General features: G+C 39.0%; 1 protein-coding gene across 1 annotated transcript in view; it reads left to right on the forward strand.

Moving 5' to 3' along the window:
• Positions 1-4,546: 4,546 nt before the first annotated feature.
• Positions 4,547-25,960, forward strand: part of KBTBD12 (kelch repeat and BTB domain containing 12) — a 72,638-nt gene continuing 51,224 nt past the window's right edge. The window contains exons 1-4 of the mRNA XM_004036250.5: positions 4,547-4,904; positions 12,296-13,477; positions 17,105-17,375; positions 19,472-19,622. Coding sequence (XP_004036298.3) covers positions 12,408-13,477; positions 17,105-17,375; positions 19,472-19,622 — 1,492 coding nt within the window. The 5' untranslated portion in view covers positions 4,547-4,904; positions 12,296-12,407. The remainder of the gene's footprint in view (positions 4,905-12,295; positions 13,478-17,104; positions 17,376-19,471; positions 19,623-25,960) is intronic.

A 25,960-nucleotide genomic window follows, 5' to 3' on the forward strand; every position in this document is an offset into this window, starting at 1 on the left:
CTTTCAAGGTGCTCTTTGTAGCATGCTGAAACTAAGGTTCCGGGCCAGACCTTGTATTATGTCAAGCCTTCCATCTTGACAGTCCACAAGCTGATGTGTGTGACAGTCCACAAGCTAATGTGTGTGAGAAACAGAACCTGATTGTGCTAACAAGTTCTAGTTGAAGCCCCCAGGCCACCAGGATGCCCAATCCTTCCCCTTTCGCAGGGTCACCTCTAAGTTTGGGAGGGGGGCTCTTACCAAGACACCAGAGTCAGGGGAAGGGGCATCCTTCTGGAACTCGACGTCTGCCATCTGTCTGCACTGACACCCACAGAGAGGTCCACTGTCCTTGGTTCTTGGTTGTGTGAGGGCTCCCTATGTGCCTGTCTGCATGGGCCCCCTTGATTCAGTGGCTCTCTCTACTGTATCAGGGCCTTGGGGACACCAAGGCCTCTGGAAGAGCTGTCTGGAGCCCTTGCTGTTCAGCCACACTATGAAGTCGTTGCTGCCCACTGGGTTCTGGCTGCCTCCCTGTGACCCTTCTCAGCAAGGGAGACAGCCATTCCTTCTCTCCTTAGATCCCACAAGCCTCCCTACAATTAGTCCAGCCAAACAGGATGCAGGTCTTCCTCCTCAAAGCCTAGGAAAATCTATGCTCTCCTTCCTTGTTCTTCAGAAACTGCCTCCTCTCCTCAGCTGGGGAAGGGGATATGGCAGGAGGATGCACTGCTCTAATTTAGGTTGTCACCCAAATGTTTCATGCATGCCAGTAATGCATGGCTTTCCTGAAAGGGCCTGGACTTCTGGAATGGAACGTGTTAAGAGGAGACCATTTCCTCCATTCCCTCCTTGTTTTCCACCGGCCTGACTCTCCCCCTGAGGCAATGAGCCTGGAATAGTTTTACTTTTTGGAACGGATTAGAGGAACAAAGTCCCCTAAGGAAATACATGATGAAGGAGGATGGAAAGAAGCAGCTGATACTTTTTTAAAAAATCACTCCACAGACAATATCATGCAGCAGCAGAACTGGTGCAAGCTAGTAAGAGGGCAGACATGGAAAAAAAAGAGAAGAAAGCTGGCACCACTGGGGTGTGGCTGCTCCTCGTGCTGCGGCAGGCTGTTTTGGGGATTGAATGAAGTTGCTTGTTTTTCATTTAAGAGCCAGGGTTTATCTAATGAGGAAACTGCTTAAGCCAAGTTACAGACTTGGCTCAAGACAAGAACCAGGCTGTGCTGTGTGAGAAGTACTATTTCAGACGTGTATTCCTCCTTCAAAAGGTAGGAATGATATGGAGTGGGAGTGGGTGTGTGGGAAAAAAAATGGCTTCTGTGTCAAGAAAAAGCTGCCCAGAGTCTAGTCACAATAAAAGGGAGCCAGACACGGGTAGATCAGCTTCAAAGAATAAAGGAATAAATTATATAAAAATAACAAAATCTGCACACAGGAATACAGAGAAACAACTCAACACTGTAAGAAAGCAAAGACTGAAAATAAAGCTTTGAATAGAAAGAGGAGGGAAAATACCTCAAGAAGAGAGAGACAGAGAGCGAGAGAGAGCGAGAGAGAGAGAGAGAGAGAGACCCAGTAGGAAGGAGCAGTAAATAGAAAAAGAATAGTAAGTTACTGCTGAGTAAAGAAGTACATATTCATATATGATATATTCCAGATGCATATTCCTTAAATCAAGTTATTGATAAATCAGTAGATTTGATAAATATTAATACTTCATTAATCATTTGGCAAATCGATGTTTTGAGAATCAACTATAGTCACTCAGTGATATGGCCCAGCATCTAAATTAGCCTCCAGACCCCAAGCCCTGACTCTTCATAGCATATTCCACTTCTTCCTGAAACAAATGAAAAAGGTAAAATAAAGTAGCCCAGTAGGAAATTGAACAGGGCCTTCAAAGCAAGCTGAGAAAGATTCATTAGGTTCACACAAACATCTCGTAAACAAAACCAGAAGCAGGAAAGAAAATAGTCGCAGAAGGATCTAACTAGGACTAACTGGATCAAGGGATGTTTGTGGGGAAAGGACACAGGAATTTCCTCAAATAACTGTAAGTATGTATGTGTATGCTAGACAGGATGAGGCGGGAGGATGGCTTCACCCCAGGAGTTTGAGACAATCCTGGGCAACATAGCGAGATCCTATCTCTCTCTAAAAAAAATTAAAATTTAGCCAGGCATGGTGGCGCACACCTGTAATCCCAGCTATTTGGGAGACTGAAGTGGGAGGTTCACTTAAGCCCAGGAGTTTGAGGCTGCAGTGAGCTATGATTGCACCACTGCACTCAAGCCTAGATGACAAAGTGAGACCCTGTCTCTAAAAAAGGAAGAAAAAAAAAAAGTAAGTGTAAATACGAATGCATGCAAGCATTCTTCATTGACATGAATACCTTCTAAAATGTTTAAAGGGACTTTACTTACCATATAAAATCTGTTTTGTTTTCAATGTGGTATATAAAGGCACACATATACACAGAAAAATATTATTCAGCCTTAAGAAAAGTAAGGACATTATACTCAGTTAAAGAAGCCAGTTACAAAAGGAGAAATTCTGGCCAGGAGCAGTGGGTTACTCCTGTAATCCCAGCACTTTGGGAGGCTGAGGCGAGTGGATCACCTGAGGTCAGGAGTTTCAGACCAGCCTGAGCAACATGGTGAAACCTCGTCTCTACTAAAAATACAAAAATTAGCTGGGCGTGGTGGAGCACGACTGTAATCCCAGCTACTTGGGAGGCTGAGGTAGGAGAATCACTTGAACGGGGGAGGCAGAGGTTGTAGTGAGCTGAGATCGCACCACTGAACACCAGCCTGGGCGACAGAGCAAGACTCCGTCCCCATCCCCCTCCCCCAAAAAAGGACTAATTCTGTATGATTCTGCTCATATAAGGCACCTAGAATAGGCAAATTCATAGAGGCAAAAAGTAGAATAGTGGTTACCAGGTGCTAAAGGGGAGGGAGAAATAAGTTATTGTTTAAAGAGTACCAAGTTTCTTTTGAGAGGATGAAAAAATTCTGGAAATGGATACTGGATATGGTTGTACAACATTATTAACATAATGCCACTGACTATGCTTAAAAATGATTAAAATGATAAATGTTATGTTATGTATATTTTACCACAATAAAAAAAAGGAAGAGGTAGGCAGAAGAGTTAGTGTCAAAGTGATGCTGAGAGGTGAAGCCAGCTGGACTTCTGGGTTGGGTGGGGACTTGGAGAACTTTTCTGTCTTACAAGAGGATTGTAAAATGCACCAATCAGCGCTCTGCAGCTAGGATTGTAAAACGCACCAATCAGCGCTCTGTGGCTAGCTAGAGGTTTCTAAAATGGGCCAATCAGTACTCTGTAAAAACACACCAATCAGCTCTCTGTGGCTAGCTAGAGGTTTGTAAAATGGACCAATCAGCACTCTGTAAAATGGACCGATCAGCACACGGTAAAATGGACCAATCAGCACTCGGTAAAATGGACCAATCAGCAGGACATGGGCGGGGACAAATAAGGGAATAAAAGCTGGCCACCCAGTCAGCACAGGGAACCCAGTCAGGTGCATTTGTAGGTTGTGGAAGCATTGTTCTTTTGCTCTTCACGATAAATCTTGCTGCTGCTCACTGTTTGGGTCCATGCCACCTTTAAGAGCTTTTTTTAACACTTAAGGTCCATGGCTTCATTCTTGAAGTTATCGAGATGGAGACCACAAGCCCACTGAAAGGAACCAACTCCAGACACAATGCATGTGAGAAAGACTCAGCCTTATTTTCTGGCTTTGAAGCTGGAGGAAGGAGCCAGGAGCAAAAGAATGAAGACAGTTTCCAGAAGCTGCAAAAGGGCAGGGACAGATTCGCTCCAGGAAGCCCCAGAAACAAACACAGTCCTGCTGACACCTTGATTTCAATCCAGTGAGACATATTTTGGACTTCTGACCTACAGAACTAAAATAATAGTAAGATAATAAAGTTATGTTGCCACCACTGAAAACAGTTTTATTTTGCTTTGGTTTAAGCTAACTGAGCTAATACAGCTGCCGTATTTTATGACACTTGCCTAAGGAAGACTTCCTATCCCTGCACTGCTCCCGGCTAACCAGTCCTTTTTCGGGACTCCTGGAAACCTCCCACTCACAGAGAGGTGTAGGGTATAAAAATCACAAGCTGATGGCTCAGGATGTAGCAAATCAAAATACAAGCCAAAACGAAACCCAACCGGAACACCGAGTTAAACGTGAATTGACCATGCGATATTTGGGACATACTTAACACTAAAAATTACTGGTTGTATATCTGAAATTTACCTTTAACTGGGCTCATGTATTTTACCGGGCAACCCTACCCCCCGGTCACAGTGAGACTACACACGGGGTGTTTGGGTCATTTTGCAAGTGTAAAAGACTAACGGGAACACCGGCATTTTTCAAAGCTCGATTTCCAAACCTCCTTTAAACACTTGTCCCCATCCCCTCCCCGCAGGCCTTCAGTCGCTCTGGCACGCGGGCCAGCGCGGGAACACTCTGCGCAGGCGCACAGCGTTCCGGGACGCTCAGTAGGGTATGGGACGCGCGCGGGGAGACCCTGTGCAGCGACACCGGGGCTGTAGTCGCCGTCTGGAACCAGCGCGGGAATAGGTGCGCAGGCGCACAGTGGCTGGAAGGCAGCGGCGGCGTGGTCTCGGGCCACCTCCAAGCAGAGGGCAGCACCTGTCCCCTCGGAGGCGCTGCCAGCGCCCTCCCTCCTCCTCCGCAGGGCGCGGGACCTCTATTTATATCGCCCAGCCAGCACAGGCCCATATTGGGCAGTGGCCTCAGTCAGGCCCGCTGGCCGCCCTGCCACACGGTAGCGTCCAAGCCAGGTCGTGGCCCATCGCGGGGCCCCTGCGGAGCGAGTGGGGACGCGCCCCGAACCAGGCAGCACCTTCGTAAGTAGGGGTAGCGCCCCGGGGGAACGAGGTCCCCAGTCACAAGCCCTGCCTCAACTCCGGGCCAGGTTGAACCTGGGCGCCGACCTGGGGCCACCGGCACTTGCAGCCTCGGCTCTAAGTGACTTCCCTCGAGTCGCGGTGGGCCGGCGCCTGGCGTCAGGTGGGGCTCCCAGGAGCTTCTCCTCCAGGCCATCTCCGCCGTCTCCGACCTTCACCGTCGGGTTGTTCAGGCTTGTAGTCTGCATAGTATTATCATCTTCCGAATTACCTGACCAATGTATTATTGTGCCTTCCCTCACTAGACTGTAAGCACAACAAAGGTAAGGGGCACTTCCCTGTTCCTGGTTGTCTTCCCGGAACCTAGGATAGTGCCTGGCACTTAGAAGGGTTCGTTTAAGTTTAATAAACCCTGAATGTATCCCTGAGCAACTCTCTTAACTTTAAAGCCAGGAGAATAATTGCCCTACATTTTCCCCCAAATGATTCTTAAGAGGAACTAATGAGCTATAATGCGGATTAAAGCACTTTGAAAAGTATAAAGCACTGTGAGAATGCAAAACAGTGTGAACTCGGCAAAGAAAAGAAAAGAAAACTAGTCTTATTTGTCTTTATCATCCATGTGCCTGGCTGTTACTGGATGCCCGGTGTGTGGGATGGATTATTATGAAACAAATCAGGTCTTTTTCCATGCTAGTGAGAAGCACAGAGTACATTTAGGGTGGTGCGTGTGTTCTCAGCCATTTCCTACCAGCCTCTGCAAGCGTAGGATTTGAGCAAGATGGTGTTGCTGAAACAAAATAGGGTGTGGAGATGTAATCGTATAAACTGGGGGTCACAAACTTAAAAGGCTGAAGGATAATGTAAATGGACAGGAAAGAGAAAAGCAACAGCGTAAGAATTACAAATAATGACTGTCACTCAGGTCTCAAAGAGGATAGTGGGGCCCAGCAGATGTGCCAGCTGAGAGGTGGCAGCTGGGTACTCAGGTCCTGCACATTGTTGCCGCTTGGGAATTAAGGACTCAGTGTTGCCATACCTTTCATTTTTTTCAGTAGATGCTGGAATATTTCAGCTTAGCATGTTCACAGCTAATTTACCAAAAACAAAACAAAAAGCAAAAACAAACAAAAAAAAAACTGAGCAGCCAATTTGTAATCTCAGGCGTAAGTGAAGCCAATACATGGCTTCAGTAGTTCCTTAAGAATGGGGCCAAATCCCAGACAGCAAATGACTGGGAATTAATTTTGCGGGTGCAAGTGAAAACTGGGTGTCATAGTGCATCAAGCTATAAGCAAGGGAGTCACTTCACGATTCTGAATGATTTGACTGGAACAAGAGGATAGCAACTTGAAGCATTAAGCATTGGCGAGTAGGAAAAAACACAGAACTGTTTGCTGCTCTCACGCAACAATGAACACAGAAAATGTCTGTGACCTCTGCTAACCAAGAGGTATGTGGAGATTTCTCCCCATCAGCAACCAATCACTTAGTTCTGCAGCAGACAGCAGCTTGGGTGTCCTCTAACTCAGTGCAATTCTGACACCATCTACCTGGAGACAGCGTCAGATCCCACAGGCTGAGAGCTCAGTCCCACAGGGCTACCACTATCTTCAGACACTAGTCCCAGCTTCCAGAGCTTCTGACTGACCCATCTCAAGTTGGGGTTCCCTCTTTGGGTTTAATTTGCTAGGGCAGCTCACAGAATTCAGAAGAACGCTTAAGTTTTCCAGTTTACTATAATGGATATTAACAAGGATACAGGTGAAGCGATATATAGGATGAGATATGGGGGAAGGGGTACAGCCAGGTGCACCACACTTCAGGAACCCTCCACATGTTCAGCTATCCTGGGAGCTCTCCAAACCCTGTCCTTTTGGGGTTTTTATGAAGGCTTCATTACATAGGCATGCTTGATTGGTGATCAACTTAACTTTCTGCCCCTCTCCCTGGAGGTCAGGGGATGGAGCTGAAAGTCCCAGTGCTCTAATCCTGCCTTATTCTTTCCGGGGACCAGCTCCTATCCTGAAGCTCTAGAGGCTGCCAGCCCTCAGTCAACTCATTAGTGTACGGAAAGGTATTTATCACTTTGGAGATTCCAAGGATTTTAGGAGTTGCATGTCAGGAAAAGGGCAAACACCAAATAAATATTTTATAGTATCACAATAAATTTTATATGTAGAAAAAATCTTGAATATAATGTTTTATTATCATGTATAAAACCTAGAAAAAAGTTATCATTAACTTGTAATTTAGGACTAAACAAAGCATTAATTTAATTGAACAAACCGTATTGAGCAACTCCTGTGTGCTAAGTGTCATCACAGACAAGAATACAGAAATGGCCAGGTATGGTGGCTTAAGCATATAATCCTAGCACTTTGGGAGGCCAGGTCAGGAGGATTGCTTGAGGCCAGGAGTTTGAGACGCACCTGGGCAACACAGTAAGACCCTGTCTCTACAATAAATAAATAAATAAATTAGGCGTAGTGGTGCATGTAGTGGTGCAGCTACAGGGGAGGCTGAGGTCCCAGCCTGGGCAACAGAGCAAGACCCTGTCTCTAAAATAAATAAGTAAACATTTTCAAGAATACAGAAGTGACGAAGACGAGTCCCTTACCCGCAGTGTGCTCATCATTGACAGGAGAGGCAAGCATCTGCAAAAGTGAATGGCAATAGCAGTGCAGCAACCACAGTGTACACAACACAGGCAAGAAAGCAAAGGGATGCGTCAGTGAGGAAGTGATATCTGAGCTGAATTTTGAAGACCAGGTTATATTTTTTCAGGTAGATAGAGGAGATATTTCTGACACAGATTTACACGTGTAAAGACAGAACAGCATGTTAGCCAGGCGCGGTGGCTCACGCCTGTAATCCCAGCACTTTGGGAGGCCGAGGCGGGCAGATCACGAGGTCAGCAGATTGAGACCATCCTGGCTAACACGGTGAAACCCCGTCTCTACTAAAAATACAAAAAATTAGCTGGGGGTGGTGGCGGGCGCCTGTAGTCCCAGCTACTCGGGAGGCTGAGGCAGGAGAATGGCGTGAACCCAGGAGGCTGAGCTTGCAGTGAGCCGAGGTCGCGCCACTGCACTCAAGCCTGGGCGACAGAGCGAGACTCAGTCTCAAAAAAAAAAAAAAAAAAAAAAAAGAAAGAAAAAAGAAAAGAGAACAGCGTGTTAAAGGCCCATATGCGTTAGAACTGCAATAGTTTGGTACTACTCAAAGATTGAAAAATATAAGGAAGGAAAGTCAGGAGACGAGGCAGGAAAGTTTGGGAGGTGCCAGAATGCCTGAATGAGGGGTAGGGTTGGTGAAAACAGGCCCGGGATATTTTTATAATGTGGGGTAATAACTTTATACACAGTAGTGACCAATGTACAAAAGGATCCCACCCTTAAAAATGGTTTTGTTTTAAACAGTGAAACTGGGACATCATTTTCTGACATCATAATGTTGATGTTCCTTGGATTGCCAAGGAACTAAGTGTAAGACCCTGCTCCTGTCCTATCCACAGACTGGAATTTAGCCCTGTCCAAGTCATTTCTCTTGTCTTCAGTCTTTCCTCGATAAAAATCAGTGGGTTTGATGTTGATCAACTCTATCATGATTATAAGCTACTCACCATACTGAACTTTTTTTTTTTTTTTCCGAGACACGGTCTCGGAAATAGCAAAAATTTGGAAATAACTTAAACAGCCTGTCACCCAGGCTGGAGTGCAGTGGCACGATCTTGGCTCACTGCAACCTCCGCCTCCCAGGTTCAAGTGATTCTCCTGCCTCAGCCTCCTGAGTAGCTGGGATTACAGGCGCAAGCCCCATGCCCAGCTAATTTTTGTGTTTTTAGTAGAGACGGGGTTTCACCATGTTGGTCAGGCTGGTCTCGAACTCTTGACCTTGTGATCCACCCACCTCGGCCTCCCAAAGTGCATACTGAACATTTTTATGGGAGAAAATACATGCCAGTTTAGGAATGCAGTAACTTCTTTTCCCACTGAAGCAGGATTAGGAATTGTATTTGCTCTTCCCTCTCATACAGGCTGATGCCAGCGATATTGAGGTGCAGGGAGGGCTATAACCACAGTTTTCAAAGCAGTCCTCATTCAGACTAGATAAGGAGGTCATAATTTTTTGTTTTTTCTAATCACTCATAAATTGGGCTACCTACACCCTGACACATTAAAAAGAAAATTCATGATGTAGCTATTATCTCTCTCTCTAATATATATATATGTATATGTAAATCTGATAATTCACACATGGTTTACATGGTTTACAACATTGAGGTTTTTCAAAAGCTGTGACTCTAATGCAGTTTTTTAAAATTTTAAACTTATACAATATTTAAGATATACAAAGAGGCATTAAGAATAATAAAGCATGTCTTGGATACCTGCCAAACAGCTGGAGAAATTAAACATTTATACAGTTGAAACTCCTTGTCATCCTTCCCCACTTGCATCCCTCTTTTTCTGCAACTCCTGAAGGGAAACACTGTCTTGAAATTGGGGTTTATAATTACCCTTCATGTCTTTATATTCCACTACAGTTGTACAGATCCTTAAAGAATTTACAATTCCAAGCTTACAGAAAAGTTCCAAGAATGGTACAAAAAACTCCTATATGCCCTATGCCAGATTCACCAAATGCTCATACTTACTTTGTTGAAATCGATCATCAGTATTTACTCTATTAGAATATATAATATTGTTTTGCATATTAGAAATATATCAGTGGTATGTGGCATGTATATTCTAGTCTTTTTCACACATTATTATGTTTGTGAGATACAGCCATGTTGACGCATGTAGATCTAGTTCATTCTTTTTTTTTTTTTTTGCTGTACTATATTCTCTAGTGAATATACTACAATCTGATCTCCTATTAATGGATGTTTAAGTTATTTCCAAATTTTTGCTATTTCAAACAGTGCTGCTGTGAATTTAAACTAGTGAAACTTCAGCAGAACATGGAGAGTTTCCTAGAAAATAAGACATGGTCATATATCAACCATTATTTCGAGAAAGTAGCAACTTAAGCAGTAAAAATAATATAGTAAAGATAATGTAAAGATTATAAAATTAAACACTGTCAAACATTCGTGGCTTAAAGAAATTGACTTTTTTTGCACCACATTAATATTTACAGTGGTCCATTTCTCAAAATGAAATATAGTGGACAGGAGTATAACTGCTTTTTGGACTTAGAAAGTAATTAGAGTTTATTCTTGTGATTTATATGCATCTCTGCTACTCCATTTTTCTCTATTACTATGAGTACTATTATTATGAATGCACCAGTTCAGTCTTCTATAAATTGAAGCAGTGAGTAACTTCCCATTTATATCACCGAGAACATTTATACAGTTTTGTTCTGCTGATGAAAGGAGAATGTACTTTGCCCTCATTACAGGGGAAAGTTACTATCAGCTCTCTTCACTTAGGAGCTGTGTCTATACCCACAGTGGTTTGTATATGTACCCAAATATTTTTATTATTTGAAAAATGTATAGATATATCCTGCTTCACCTTTACCAAGCCAGTTTTACCAAGAAAATTGCATATTGTACATGCATGGCCTTATTTAATTCTCCTGAATATTCTTATGGAATTTTCAAAATGAACTTCAGGTGAGAAAACTAGAACATAAAGAGGCTAAGGAACGTGTTAATATTGCTAGATAATAGAGTAAGGATTCAAAACCAGGTCTCGGTCACCCAAGCCAAAATCTGTGTTCCTAACCTTTGAGCTTACTATGCTATATCACTGGAAACTAATAATAATGTCCATTTATTGATCATTTGGATGCCAAAGACTAACTTAGCTACCTTACTTGTGTACATTATTCCCATTTTACAGATGAAGAAGCCAAGGTTTAGGCTAAACTGGGATCCAAACCAGGGCTCTCTCACTTTAAAGCCCCCATGTACAATGCCAGTGTCTTCTATGTACCTTATATGTACAAGAAACAAAGCTGAGAATGTTTTTTTGAGGTGTGGTGGCTAATATAACTGCCCAGGTATTTTTCTGGATTTCCATCAGTAAATTCATTTGGTCTATAAACCCCTAACAATTAGAGTAGCTTTCAGGAGTTCTATGAAATGCCGTTGGAAGGAAGGGATACAACAAATACATATAGGCCAGTTATTTCCGTTTTCAAATAAATTGTTTTTTGTGGTTGTTGTCAAAGCCAATGTTTTTGAGACAGACAAACTGCATCCAAGCAAAATATTTATTCAAGAAGTTGATTTATGTTTGGGAATCTGGGGATATCCAGATGCTCTTTTTAAAACAGGACTATTTCACTTCTCAAAACTCTTCAGCTGGGTTTAAGCAGAGAAGTGGAGAATAGTCACCCCAAAAGGATACTATCTTACTCATAATCTAGAAATGTATTAACTTTTCCCATCAATGTTATTCTCACTGCTTGCAACTTACAGCCAAGTTAGAACTGGAAAAGGCGGTAGAGACTTGAGATCCTCTTCTAACATTAAGGTTTCTGACTCTAGGAATGTCCTTCTTTAAAACAAACGCTAATTTAAATTAACTTCCTTGAAACATCCCATTTCCATTTATCCAGGGAAGGTGAAGATGAGACAGCTAACTTTAAAAAATTTAGACTAATGCTTTTTAAGGTGAAGAGAGATTCAGTCTCTGCCACTATGAATTGGGGAAAAAATAAAAGCTGAGCAAGGAGGGAGGACAGAGAAATCATATAGTTTTAGGCATTTTCTAAGTTTAGGGTAATTTAGTTGTATATTTAAAATATTGTGACTTTTCAGATCAGCTGGCATTTGGTAGTGCCTTCCAAAGCCCAGTAGATATAATCTTTGTGTTATCTACTGCTTTGAATTATTTGTCCCACATCAAAGTTTGAGCAGAATTTTAGTGGACTTTTTTTCAGTTTTTCCTCTTCCAGGGTATATCGTACAAGGCCCCAGTCATGAATTTACGGACTGACTATTATAACAGTTCGGTGTATTTTTTGGAGGGGATGCATATAACCTTTGGGGTGATTTTGCATCTCCTTAGAGAGAATATTAACTGATGCCCCTATACCCTCTGCCTGCAGGTCAGCTGTATTTGGTAACTGGAAATGGAATTGCAAAATGTGCCCAGCTTATCACTTCTCTTTCTATACATGTTGGGAGGGAAGTCTTTGCAGTCCTAGAAAAATCTCTGCCGCTGATTAGGAGAATTTGTCACAGCAGTTAATTTATTACTGTTTACGTAATCAAAGTTAATATTTTTAGATACAAAAGTAGTTGTCTTAAACTGCTCTGCTTGGAGTGAATAATATTTGTTTATAAATACTTTTTAGAACTAATGCTGCATATCTAAATTATAGAGAATTTTTTCTTAGAAGAAAACTGCCTTTTTTCTTTCCCTTAGAAATGTTTCCTGACATCTTTGTAGCTTCATGAGTAATCAGACATGCAAATAGCCCCTCAGGAATCAAGCTACACTTAAAGAAGACTTAGTTGGAAACTTTGGAGAGTAGATCATGGAGTGCAAGATTGAGGGAAAAGAAAAATACCAACATAGCTTGAATTTACTGAATAAAATTAAGAACATGAAAGAATTAGCAGAAATGATTGATGTGGTACTCACAGCAGAAGGAGAGAAATTTCCTTGCCACAGATTGGTCCTGGCTGCATTTAGCCCTTATTTCAAAGCTATGTTCACCTGTGGACTACTTGAATGTAATCAAAGGGAAGTCATACTTTATGACATCACAGCAGAAAGTGTGTCGGTGTTATTAAATTACATGTACAATGCAGCTTTGGAGATCAATAATGCCAATGTACAGACTGTAGCTATGGCTGCCTATTTTATGCAGATGGAAGAAGTCTTCAGTGTGTGTCAAAAATATATGATGGACCACATGGATGCCTCCAACTGTTTAGGTATCTATTATTTTGCAAAGCAGATTGGAGCTGAAGATTTATCTGATCGATCGAAGAAATATTTATATCAGCACTTTGCCGAGGTGAGCTTACATGAAGAAATACTAGAAATCGAAGTGCACCAATTTTTGACACTTATTAAATCAGATGATCTTAACATATCCAGAGAAGAGAGCATTCTGGACTTAGTTCTGAGATGGGTAAATCATAACAAAGAATTGCGTACAGAGCATCTTGTTGAGCTTTTGAAGCAAGTCAGATTGGAACTTGTAAATCCTTCTTTTTTAAGACAAGCCCTAAGAAGGAACACAATGCTTCTGTGTGATGCAGATTGTGTTGACATAATTCAAAATGCATTCAAAGCCATCAAGACACCCCAACAGCACTCTCTAAATCTGCGCTATGGTATGGAGACTACCAGTCTTCTGCTTTGCATTGGCAACAATTCTTCAGGAATCAGATCAAGACATAGGAGCTATGGGGATGCCAGTTTTTGTTATGATCCTGTATCACGGAAAACCTATTTCATCTCATCTCCCAAGTACGGAGAGGGCTTAGGAACTGTGTGTACTGGTGTTGTCATGGAAAATAATACTATAGTTGTGGCTGGAGAAGCAAGTGCCTCTAAACTCTCTAGACAAAAGAACAAGAATGTTGAAATTTATAGGTTTGTATCTAGCAGCAAATTTGCTTAATTATGTTGTTTTGATACTAGCAGCAGTAGAAGAAAGAACTGCAAAAAGTCATCACATCTTAAATTATTTGTAGTCAAAATTACCCTATACATCTCCCATAAGGAATAGTATACAGAACATGCTTTTGTGTGTCTGTGTGTGTGTGTATACATTTATATATATATATAATCTATAACTCATAAATATAGCATATATAAAAATATATAAATATATAATGTATATTATATAAAATATAAATGTAGCATATATATAACTTTCATAATTAAATCTCCCACATTTTAAAATTTTTTCTCTTCCTTTGTTAACATATAGTTGAATTTGCATAAGTTAAATGTGTTTGTTATGATCCCATTTTAGTTTTCAATCTTAGCTTTATTTATCCATATATAGGGTTTAATATACTGCTTTGTTTTTAAAGATCTTAATATAACAAGAAGGAAAGTTTATTAAAACAGACTCCTTTGAATTTTTTTTAGTTCGTAATTTAGAGCAATAAGTAATTTTTTCCTTAACCATAAATTACTAATAATCTGTCAGTTTTCATTCTATGTCCTTAATTTGTGGATTTTGCTTAAATCTCCAACACTGTAAAATGTTTGTAGTTGAAGAATGCTTTAATCCTAGAATTGTAGTAAGAGGAAAGAATGCCTGCTAAGAAGTAGCATATCATCTAGGTTTTGCTTATGAGAACAAATAGGTTTATTTACTGTTCATTCAGCCCATATTAAATGAGTATTTAGCACTTAAATCTAAGTGAGAAAATTAGAAATATGCACATGGGATAAATACTACATAGTAAAACTTTCCCCCAATATTTTTCTCCTCTCAGTTCTCTTTTACCATGGTTTGTTCAGACTTTTCAGTCAGAAAGTAATTCTTAGCAGTAAAGATGGGACTAAAGAGGGAATGAAGAGGTCTACTATTTGTCTGTCATCTCCTAGCATTACATTATCTGTCTCAAGCCATAGTCCTGTGCCTTTTCCACATTCACACTTTGAAGATGTGTCTAATCTCCCCTAGTAGGAGAAAGAATGCAGAGCCCTGGCTGGGTGACCTAGACCCATGCCCATGGGTACCAAGCATGTCCCTGAGCCACAGGAGCAACCTTCTTCAGAATTATCAGGGAGAGACTACAGAGCCAGGAGAGCAGATCCCCACAGGAAGAGGAAGCCTTGACTTCCTGATGTGGTTCTCAGGGGTCCATGCCACCAGTTTTACACTTGCTCTTGGTTGGGTGCCCTTCTTTCCACCTTAGAACCTCTTGACCTGGTACTTCAGGTTCTTTACATAGTTTTTTTTCTTCCTCCTCAAGATAGTCTACAATTCTGCCATCACATCTTATTTTTAGTAAACCTCCAACCCTGTCAAAGTGTCTTTCAGTTTTGGTCCTCAGACGTCTTTCCTTTTAACTTGTTGAAAGCCCATTTCCCTTTCTAACAGCAAATGTCTAACTATATACCCCATGTTTTCCTTCCTGTTTATCTTGAACTCAACCAGGTTCCCATCACCAACCGTCTCACCCTCCACATTGGTCAGAGTTAGAGTAAAAGTTATTAGTTACTTCCATCATTTCTTCCAATAATGAAATTATCAGAAGCATTGCTTTAGGCTTAAATGAGACTTCCAGCTGATGTTCTGTGTAGTTAAAATCTCCTAGCACTACTGAAGGTCACTGTAGTGCCAGTTTTGTGATATGCATAAGAAATTTATCATCCTGTGCTACATCCCTGTTATATTATTTGTGTATCTCATTCTTTTTATCTTTGTCCAGATGTTCTTCAGCTTGCCTCTACTCATAGATTTCCATGCAGATATATTTCTTCTTGACTTAAAAGAGGAAGTAGACTAGTACTCTGGAAGATTATTTATTTTTTAAAAAGATGTACCTTTCCATCTCCTTCACTTATCTCCATTTGTCTTTAAACTATCAATCTCTATTAACAATGAAGGCCTTTGTCACTATTGTTTTCTTTTTTATGTCATATCCACTTAATACTAAGTTTTAGAGTTTTATCTGGGTATTTTCTCTCCCTGTTTCAGTTCTAAATGTGAAAACAAAAATCAGATTAGGAAGTCACCCAGCAAACATCTACTTCCTAACCTTTATGGGATGTACTTCATTCCCAGCCTATTTTCTTAAACTACATCTCAGAAAGCCCAAACCCATTTTTTAAAGTTCATTTATATATTAATTCAGTTGGCTTTACTTTGGTAGCCCCCACATATATTACAGATACCTATTCCTCCTTTCTCTTCTAAAATTCATACAGTTAAAAATAGTGACAAAAATATTGCCTGTGATTCTAGAGACTTTGGTTCTCTGCCTAGAATTACATAGAAGACAGCCATCATAAGGCGTGATAAATTTCTACATTCAGCTGTGACAAGCCAGACATACCCTCTTAGAAAGGAGCATGCCTTCTAACTGCCCTGTCAAGCCTCAAGTAAAGATGTCTCTCTGGGAAAGAACGTTAAGAGTTGGCCTAGACAACTGGAAAAAACTCCTACCATAGAATTAACTGTCAGGTGTTAAATGCAAAATAAGTCGTCTATACTTAAAAATTGTACTCTGTATAAAACACACATAAGTTCCTAATTTGTTTCCAAACAGAACAACTTTTTTCTTAATTTCCATGTTTTCATGTTTTTTTTGTGTGTGTGTTTAATTTTGAATTCCAGATACACTTTCTGGATTTTCTGGGACATTTAATTTCACATATTTTACCCCACTGTCCCCATGAAGTACTTCTGTCCTTCTCAGACTGTGTATCTTCAATCATGATTGGAGATAAAGACTTATCATAATCATGATGCAAGACAAAGAATAGCCACAAACTCATCTACCCAGTGACCATACAATGCCCCATCACACACATAATCAGTTAATGTGTTGGACTCTAGAAGGCATTGAGAGACCATATATACTAATGTCCCTAGCTCTTAAGACTCTTAGAGTGATACTCTGGAAGAAATTACTGAAATTGCCACATCTAGTAGATTAAAATAGATGTTAAGTGCCCAGCAGACATCTACAGGTAGGTTTTTATACAGTGCTCTTGACCCAGTTGTAAGCCAGCTGGAACTACAACAGTTCTTAAAATTCTACATATTCTAAATCATCCTGAGAGAAATTTATGAATTGAGATGTTTTTAGATTCTCTGCCCTAAAACTGTGATTTCTTTAATGTTTGTATGAAAGTGATATTTCTTGTCCACAGAATAAGGCATTCTTGTATTTTTGCTTACTTTTATGGTAAAATTAAAAATGATTTGCTGAAAAACTTTGTATCCATTCTTGATTTTCTTTCCCAGAATTAGAAAATGAAGGCTACTCCTGGAAAATCCATATTTTTTCTCTATATTTTCCCCAAAACTCTTCAGGTATATATGGCTAATTATTTTAAAGCACATTATATTTTGTTCATTATTCCTTAAAAAAAAAAGCAAACCTGTGTCATTTTCTTGTATTAATGGTTTTTGTCCTCCAATTGGAAGAACCATATCTCATTATTTTTGGTCAGAAAATAAATAAGTGTATTTCTTGGGTAAATTGCTTTCATGTTACCTCTAATCCTGGATACTCTCTCTCTCTTTTGCAGGTATCATGATAGAGGAAACCAGTTTTGGGAAAAGTTATGCACAGCTGAATTTCGAGAACTCTATGCTCTGGGCAGTATTCATAATGACCTTTATGTTATAGGAGGACAGATGAAAATTAAAAACCAGTATCTTATTACAAACTGTGTTGATAAGTACTCTGTAGAACGGGACAATTGGAAAAGGGTGTCTCCCCTTCCACTGCAATTGGCATGTCATGCTGTAGTGACAGTGAATAATAAACTTTATGTAATTGGAGGCTGGACCCCTCAGGTTAAGAAATTTCCTGTATACATAATTGGCATGGCTATACTGAGTCTGGCTGCTATGTTAAACATTGTTGTAGTTGTTGAATGCTAAAAGAGTGTAACTTACATTTTGGTAAAATGCTTTCTGTTTCATAGAATATAACTCAAGGTTTTAAAGTGTTAAAGCAATTTAGGAGAATGGATTTTTAAAGTGTGTTTTCATAGACGTGACTTGATTCAGTTTTCATGCTGTGCTCTTTATAATCCTCCCATTTTTGCTAATTATGAAAGATATTTGTGCTGAGGGATTATCTGTAGGGAGCATCTAACTAGGAGGAAGAGAAGCTGGATCCTCATCCAGTTCTGTGTGTCTAATAGCTCTGTGACCTGAGGCAAGTAACTCATAGGCCTTTTCCATATTTAAAATTCTTACTCTAAGTGAGACACCAGAATACCGATCTGTGATGGCACAATCGTTTCTATGAAAGCATACTGTGATTGTAACACTTGATGTTTTTATTGGGCATCAGCAGGCAGAGAACCCAGAATGCTGTTTCTATTGAAGCCCAGTGAAGTGATGGCAAACCAAAATGAAAAGTCAGGGGTGTGTGGCCATGGTGGCCTTCTCCCTCCCCTCCGGATGTCCTCTCCTGGTGCCTTGGAGCACTCTTCTTAGGATCACTTCAGCTGCCTCATGCCCTGGCCAGCCGGACTTTCTAATAAAAATTAATCTCACTAGCTCATTGGTCATCCTCATGGCATAAAGTAAATTTATTTTTGCCTGTATTATTTTTTGTTTCTCCAAGTTTGCTTCATGATAAAACTGATGCTATTTGCATTCATTCCAGAAGCTTGGATTTTGCCATTTATATATAGTATATCATACCTGTTTTAAAAACTTAAACCTCACATGTAACACATTTAATTTTTTCTGCTATATGTCAAAAAGTAGTACAGATTTCATCACAGCTAGCAGGAGAAACCTGACAGATTGTTTGTAATTAAACTTTTTTAAAACTATCCATTTACATAGTTAATTTTGCATGCATAAGCCCCAAAAACAACTTAGAGGCTTTTCTTTGCATTTTTTCACTAAAATAGAGATTAAATACTTAAATTAGAAGGAAAATTAAAACCATAAAGTCAACGTTTGTTAATTTATAAAGTTTCTGAACAGATAACATGAACGTTTACCTCATATAAGAAAGGCTTTGCTACCCGATTGAGTACCTTGTATAACAATTGCAAGATCACACAGGGTTGTGCATGTGCCATGGTGAGCATAACTCTTGGTATATTTAAAGTGGTTAACTAAAATTAATTGCATAAACTTTCATAAGTATGCCAGTTATTTCTTTGTTGAACACTTGTATCCCAAAAAAATGGCACTCATGAATCCTTAGCTTGAAGTCATATTAAGTTCCACATACATGTATACAAAAAATATTATTTCACCTAACATTTATGAATAGGAAAAGCCACATCTGTGTAAGAAAAAGTTGTTTAATTTGTACCTTCTCTAGTCATTAAAAATATATAAAATAAGTATGTTAAAATAACTGCAAATAATTTATATTAGTCAATAAATCTTGAAAATTGAATTCACACCATTCCTATATAGGCCATAATTATGGTGTAAAAATAATTATGAAGACACTACAATGTTTTGGCAACTGTGTTTCATGTGGATTAGAAAAATATAAAGAAAATGCCTTCTAAATTATTAAAATTAGTTTCTCACAAATATTGAAATCAACAACTATAAAGTTTGGTAAAATAGAATTACACTTTAAATACTATTCAAGAGAGCTTGGTTTTGTTTTTAAGGCTTTGCAGTTGCTTCTTTAAAAAAAAAAGCTGTAATGAATGTCTCACTGCTAAGATCACAAATTGTTTGCTATAACCACGCACCTTCGGCCCATTATTTCAGAATATAAATTCCTCTGATATTGACAGTATACTTATAACCCCCATCATGGGGTTTGGTGTGTTTGTGAGTATGAGTCACTGCAGTTAACCTCTATTTATCTCCTTGGCTGTCTGCTTTGATTAATTGCATTCATGTACTCACAAAGATTGCTAAATGATATGTTATTATATTGGCTGTCATATTTCATACAGATGGATCTTCCTGATGAAGAACCTGATCGATTAAGCAACAAACTGTTGCAGTATGACCCCAGCCAAGATCAATGGAGTGTGCGGGCACCCATGAAGTACTCTAAGTACCGATTCAGTACAGCTGTAGTCAACAGTGAGATTTATGTTTTGGGTAAGAAGAAGCAGATTGCTAACAGTATAACTACTTTTATTTTCCTCAGCAGTTTGCCTCAGCAAAAATGAAACGTTCTCCTTTGCACTTGTATTCCACTTCAAATTTATATACAACTAGCTGAACTTTGTCTTTTATTTCTTGTTTTCTAGAGCACAGTCAAATAAGATTAAAGGAAGTCCATTGACATATTGAGAGCAAAATTATTTTTATGGCATTTACAAGTGCCTTGGAATGTAAAAACAATAATGGTACATCCTTATATATACTACCAAGTAATATACTTTGAAATAGGAATAGGCCTTTGGTCACTTTTAGTCAATGAAATGTGGGCTTTGCACCAACTGTGATGGATCTGTGCCATTAGAAGAGAAAGCTACCATAGGTAAGACTGTGCCACAGATTGTGCCAATCCTCATTTTGCCTAACCCACCAAATTTCTAGAGAGGTGTTATCAAACAATTTTCATTTGAGTGCACTTTTTTCTTATGTGTGTCTTGTACTTCTTATATGTATGGTCTTGTACTAACCATAACTAACAAGAATTGGTAAAAGACTTCAGTTCCACTAAGATGGGTAAAAACAATTCCACAACATCCCCTATGTATCCCCTATCCTTCTCCATTCCTTGATTTTTCCTGTTTTGTTAAGTCCTTAGCTCTTTTAAGTACATTCCATCTGCCTAACATTATTCTCTATCACCTTCCCTCACCTCCCTAAGTATGGGAAAGAAACAATGAGGCAGGGAGGTTGACTGGACTGATGAAATGATACCTATGCCAATTCTTTATTTCATCCAATCTGCATTGATGGCTAACGGGAAAAACATGGGGAAGATGATGGATAGCAAAGAAATGGCAAGGAAGAAATATGAAATAGGGAATGGAAGCAAACTAAGCATTTAAATAGAAAGTATTATCATGATGATTTTTTTTTACTAAAGGGAGGCCATTATCTCTTAGCTGTTTGCACAGCATGAAGCAAAATAATTAATGCACTCAAGCATTAGTAGTTATTTTATGATTTTAATAACAAGAACATTACACAACATAATTTATGACTACCTCAGTTATGAGATTCACTTATAATTAAGTTTTTTCTCTTGATATATATTTCTTACTTTGTTATAACCATATACTATGTCACAGGCCCAGAAGAGACAATCCCTAACCTATGATAGATCACCTAGGATAGGTGTATCACTCAAGGGGATGAAGGGCCTATCTACTAAACATATTAAAGTTGGGGGCAGCCAAAAGTGGGATTAAAGTGATATATCAATTGGACCAGAATGAGATTTCCCCCTAAAGTGGAGCCACAACGAGGCTAGATGTGGAATTTAAATGATAATATATTGTTTGATAAACTACATGGGAAAGGCACTCGTGGGAGCTTACACTTCATGGCATGGACACTGTCCATTGAATGAATGAAAGGAGGTAGATTTAAAAGAACTTGTAAGATTTGAGTGGATGAAATCTAGAAAAGAGCATACTCCAGGAAAAGGTGCAATGGGAGGGGGCAAAAAAGAACAAATAAGGAGAATGGAATAAGCAGTGGTTTGGAGGTGAGAATGGAAGTGGTGAGAGTAGAGGATAAAAGAAGGTAAATGAGTCCACCAGGGACAGGGAGTTGTGAGAGAAAGAGCTGAGTAGTAAACTGAGAAGCAGATTATAGAGGCCTTTGGATGAAGAATTAAGGAAATACTAGTGAACAGTAAGAAATCACACAGAAGCAACACCATTAAAGAATGTTTTAGAAAAACTTGTGAGATAAGCATATAAAGAACACAGCAAAGAGAAGAAGAAACTGGAAGTGGAGAGACTAATTAGGAAGGTTTTTACAGTAGCTTACACTCTAGTTTTTGAATATTCAGAACTGGAGAACAGATTCATGATCACCCCAGTGAGCTTTACCACCCTGTAAGATTCAGCCCAAAAGGGTCAACTTCCTCAACATTTGCTACTTAATTCCCAAATATATTTATAAACTTTGAAATGGAATGTAATTCAGTTGTTTAGGTATTTTTGTAGTAGTCTTAGTTCATATTTAATTGTTCACTGTATATATAATTGGAGTTCGGGCAACTATCATATAGAACCCTAAAACCTTATTACTTTCAGTCATTCACATTATCTTAGCAAAAGCCCTGTCTGCTTTTAGGAATCTATATGTACCCCCACTGTGTTTTGGGTCACTGTCAATTAGTATAACAATAAGCCCTCTTTCTAATCCCTATAATGGATTTTCTTACTGTGTCCTAGATAGTCTACAGGGTATCTCCCAAAAAGCAGCCACTGAAACCTCCTTCACCAGGAAGGCAGCATGGTAAAGTAGGGAAGACACTAGCTTTGGAGTTGAGTATATTTGGATTGAAATCCTGACATACTACCTATATATTCTTGGTCTGGTAAATCTTTTTATGTTGTTATTGCTAATATTGAAATGGGATTGCCTACCTCTTTGAGATATTAAGATAATATAAGTATAATTCCTACAATATAAGTGTTCAGATATTGTAAATTCTGTTTATTGAGCCCCTTTGTTACAGAGACTTTGCTAAATTCTTTGCTTAAAGTTTCACTTAATAGTCATAAAAGCAGATAAATTATTAACTGTCTTCTATATAGTTGGCTAGATATTGAGACTCATCCTCCGACTGAAAAAAACCTAAAAACATTGTAAAGCATATCTTTAGAAACCTTTTAAGATCTGACATGCCAGTAAGAATTTAGCAGGCCAAAAGCCAAATGAAAGCAGATTTCCAACTATGAAGAATGGAAAAAGTCAACATTCTATACTTCAAAATAAAATAAAACAAAACCAGGCAAATTTGTCAAAAACTACCATTTTAGATCTCTAGAAATCAATCATAAATAACAAATTGAGAATAGTTTCTTTATTTAAAAACAATACTGAGCTTGAAGTAAGACTTCAGGCAGTCTGTAGCATTCTCTCCTGAGGTGCTGTTCCTCACCCCAGCTCATTCAACATGGTAATACTGCTAGAGTGGGGCTGGCTACAAAAACTAGCAGCTTTTTTTTGCCAAAGGGGGCTGACATGTTTGTGAGTAGAGGGTGGAAAACCCACACTCACAGTGGAAAATAGGAAAAGCCTACAGTTCTCCTAGGCTGAGATCTTAGTCCTGGTTGGTACAACAGCCCACAAAAGAACTGGCCAGAAATTTAACAGGAAGATCCTGGAAATCAGAAAGTCACAGAGAGACTTGATAAACTCATTCCCTGGAGGCCAAGAAAGCTGCATAAGCATGCAGCGCCATAGACAGCCCAAGCTCTCCACACATTCCTAGATGACTGGTAGGTTGAGCACATGTACAGAGCAGATCCAAGAGGACCAGGCAGAAGGTAAATGTCATAGCAGACTTGGAAACTATTTGAACTTTTAAGGTACTCCCATGCAGATCCACCAGGAGACAGTGGAAGACTTACTGGTGTTTGACTACAACCACCAGTCATTGACAGAGACTAAGCTATGCAGAAATAAGGGTAACTCATAGGCTAAAATATAAAAATGATAATTTCTGAAAACAGAGGGGAAACTGCAGCAAACAGTAGAAGAGGCATGTTCAGTTTAGGTGAATTAGTTAAAAACAACAACAAAAAGGCAGTCAAAAAACGGAAAAGAAAGAAACCCTCAAGGAAAAAAATAAAATCAGGATAAAAAGTTGCTACAATATATTATCCATAATGTCCAGTATCAACAAAAAATCACAACACACGCAAAGGAAAAGAAACAGAAAAGCATAACCCATTTGGGGGTGGGGGTGGTGCAGAAGTATTCAATAAAAGTTGTCTCTGAGTGAGCCTGGATGTTGGATTTAGGAGGCAAAGGCAAAGTCTTCAAAGTGACTATCAAATATATGTTCAAAGAATTAATGAACACCAATTTTAAAGAATTAAAGGAAAATATGACAATGAGTCCATTTTGATATTGATAAAGAATAGAAATTATCTAAAAGAACCAATGGAAATGTTAAACTTGTGAAGTACAATAAACCAAATAAAAATGCCCTGAAGGGGCTCAGGAGCACTTTTGATATGTTAGAAGAAAGAATCAATGAACTTGAAATCTATAGAGATTATATAATCTGAAGAAGAGAGAAAAAATTGGAGAAAAATTAGCAGGGCTCAGAGTCAGATGGAATATCAAACCTATGAACAGATGTTTAATGGGAATCCCAAAAGGAAATGAGAGAGAGAAGTAATAGTCAAAAATTTCTGAAATTTGATGGGGAAACATTAATCTACAGAGCGAAGAAGTTTATCAGACCTCATGTAGGATAAATCCCCAGAGATCCTTACCTAAATACATAACAGAAGAACTACTAAAGACAGAAAAGTCTTAAAAGCAGCAAGGTAAAACGCCGTATCATGTAGAAGGAAACAAGAGTATACTTAACAGATGAGACTTACCAGAAACAATAGAGGCAAGTAGGCAGTGGAATATTATATTCAAAGTGTTACAAGAAAAAAAACTGATCAATCAAGAATTCTGTATCCAGCAAAACTGTGCTTCAAAACTTAAGGTGAAATAGACATCCCAGATGACTAAAGATGGAGATAATATGTGGCTAGCAGACTTACAAGAAATACTAAAAGAACACTAAAATCCTTCAGACAGAAAGGAGGTGATGCTAGACAGTAACCTGTGTCCACAGGAAGAAATGAATAGCACAATAAATGGTAAATATATAAGGAAATATAAAGGGCTGCATAGGACATGTTTTTCTTTTTTCTTCTCTTAATTTATTTAAAAGATATAAAAGAATACAGATGCTCCTCAACTTACAGTGGCATTATGTTCCAATAAAAACCCATCATAGGTTGAAAATATAGAAAGTAAAAAATGTACTTTATACCCTGATAAGCCCATCATGAAGTTGAAATGTCCTAGTTGAAATGCCCAAACCATCATTAAGTTGGGGACCATCTGTAAAGCAGCAATTGTGATACTATATAGTTGGGTTTTTCACATATGCAGATGTAATATATATGACAATATCAGAGAGTAGAGGAGGAGAAAATGGGGTTATTTTGGAACAAAGTTGCTGTTTGTAATGAAATCAACTCAGTATTAACCTAAAATAGAGGATGATAAAGTAAAATACATGTTAGAATTTTAGAGCAACCACTGAGATTTTAAAAAATAGTTTAAAAGTCAACTAAAGAAGCCAGGCACAGTGGCATGCACCTGTAATCCCAGCTACTTGGAAGGCTGAGGTGGGAGGATCACTTGAGCCCAAGAGTTCAAGACCAGCCTGGGCAATATAGTGAGCCGCCTGCTCAAAGAAAGTTACAAAAGAAAATGGTGCACTTAAAAATGTGTTAAATACAAGAGAGGGCAGCAAAGGAGGAACAGAAAAAAAGTTACAAGACATAGAAAATAAATAGCAAAATGGCAGATGTATAGCCAGTCATTATCAAAAATTACATCAAAAGGGAATGGACCAAACACCCTAATCAAAAGGCAAAGATTTTCATACTGAATAAGAAATTAAAACCAAATATATGCTCTCTATAAGAGACACATTTTGTATTCAAATACACAAATATTTACTATCATTTTATAATAAAGACATAAAATGCAAAAAGTAATATTAAGAGAGGTGCAGTGACTATATCATCAGACAAAATAGAGTAGAACTTTTACTACAGACAAACAGGAAAATTTCATGATAATAAAATTGCCAATAATATCAGGAAAATATATCAATTATAAATGTGTCATACCCAAAAAGAGAGACCTAAAATACATGAAGCAAAACCTGAGATGAGGCTGGGCACGGTGGCTCATGCCTGTAATCTCAGCACTTTGGGAGGCCGAGGTAGGCGGATCACTTGAGGTCAGAAGTTCAACACCAGAGTGGCCAACGTGGTGAAACCCTGTCTCTACTAAAAATACAAAAATTAGCCGGGTATGGTGGCATATGCCTATAGTCCCAGCCACTTGGGAGGCTGAGGCAGGAGAATCTCTTGAACCCGGGAGACAGAAGTTGCAGTGAGCTGAGATCATGCCACTGCATTCCAGCCTGGGTGACAGAGCAAGACTCCGCTCAGGAGTACAGAAAAAAAAAAAAAATGAGATGAGAAATAGTCAAACAATCATCAATGGAGATTTATACTACTATCAAGAATTGATAGGATTAGACAGAGTATCAGCAAGGTTTTAGAAGATTTGAACAGCACTATCAACCAACTTTACTTACCTTTACTGGTTTGTGCTGACGGCTGCATAGTTTTGTAAACATACTAAAAATCACTAAATTGTACACACAATGGGTGTATAATGTGGTGTCTAAGTTGTCTCAATAAGTAAAT

Source organism: Gorilla gorilla, chromosome 2 (genome assembly GCF_029281585.2).
Source record: "Gorilla gorilla gorilla isolate KB3781 chromosome 2, NHGRI_mGorGor1-v2.1_pri, whole genome shotgun sequence".
Lineage (NCBI taxonomy): Eukaryota > Metazoa > Chordata > Mammalia > Primates > Hominidae > Gorilla > Gorilla gorilla.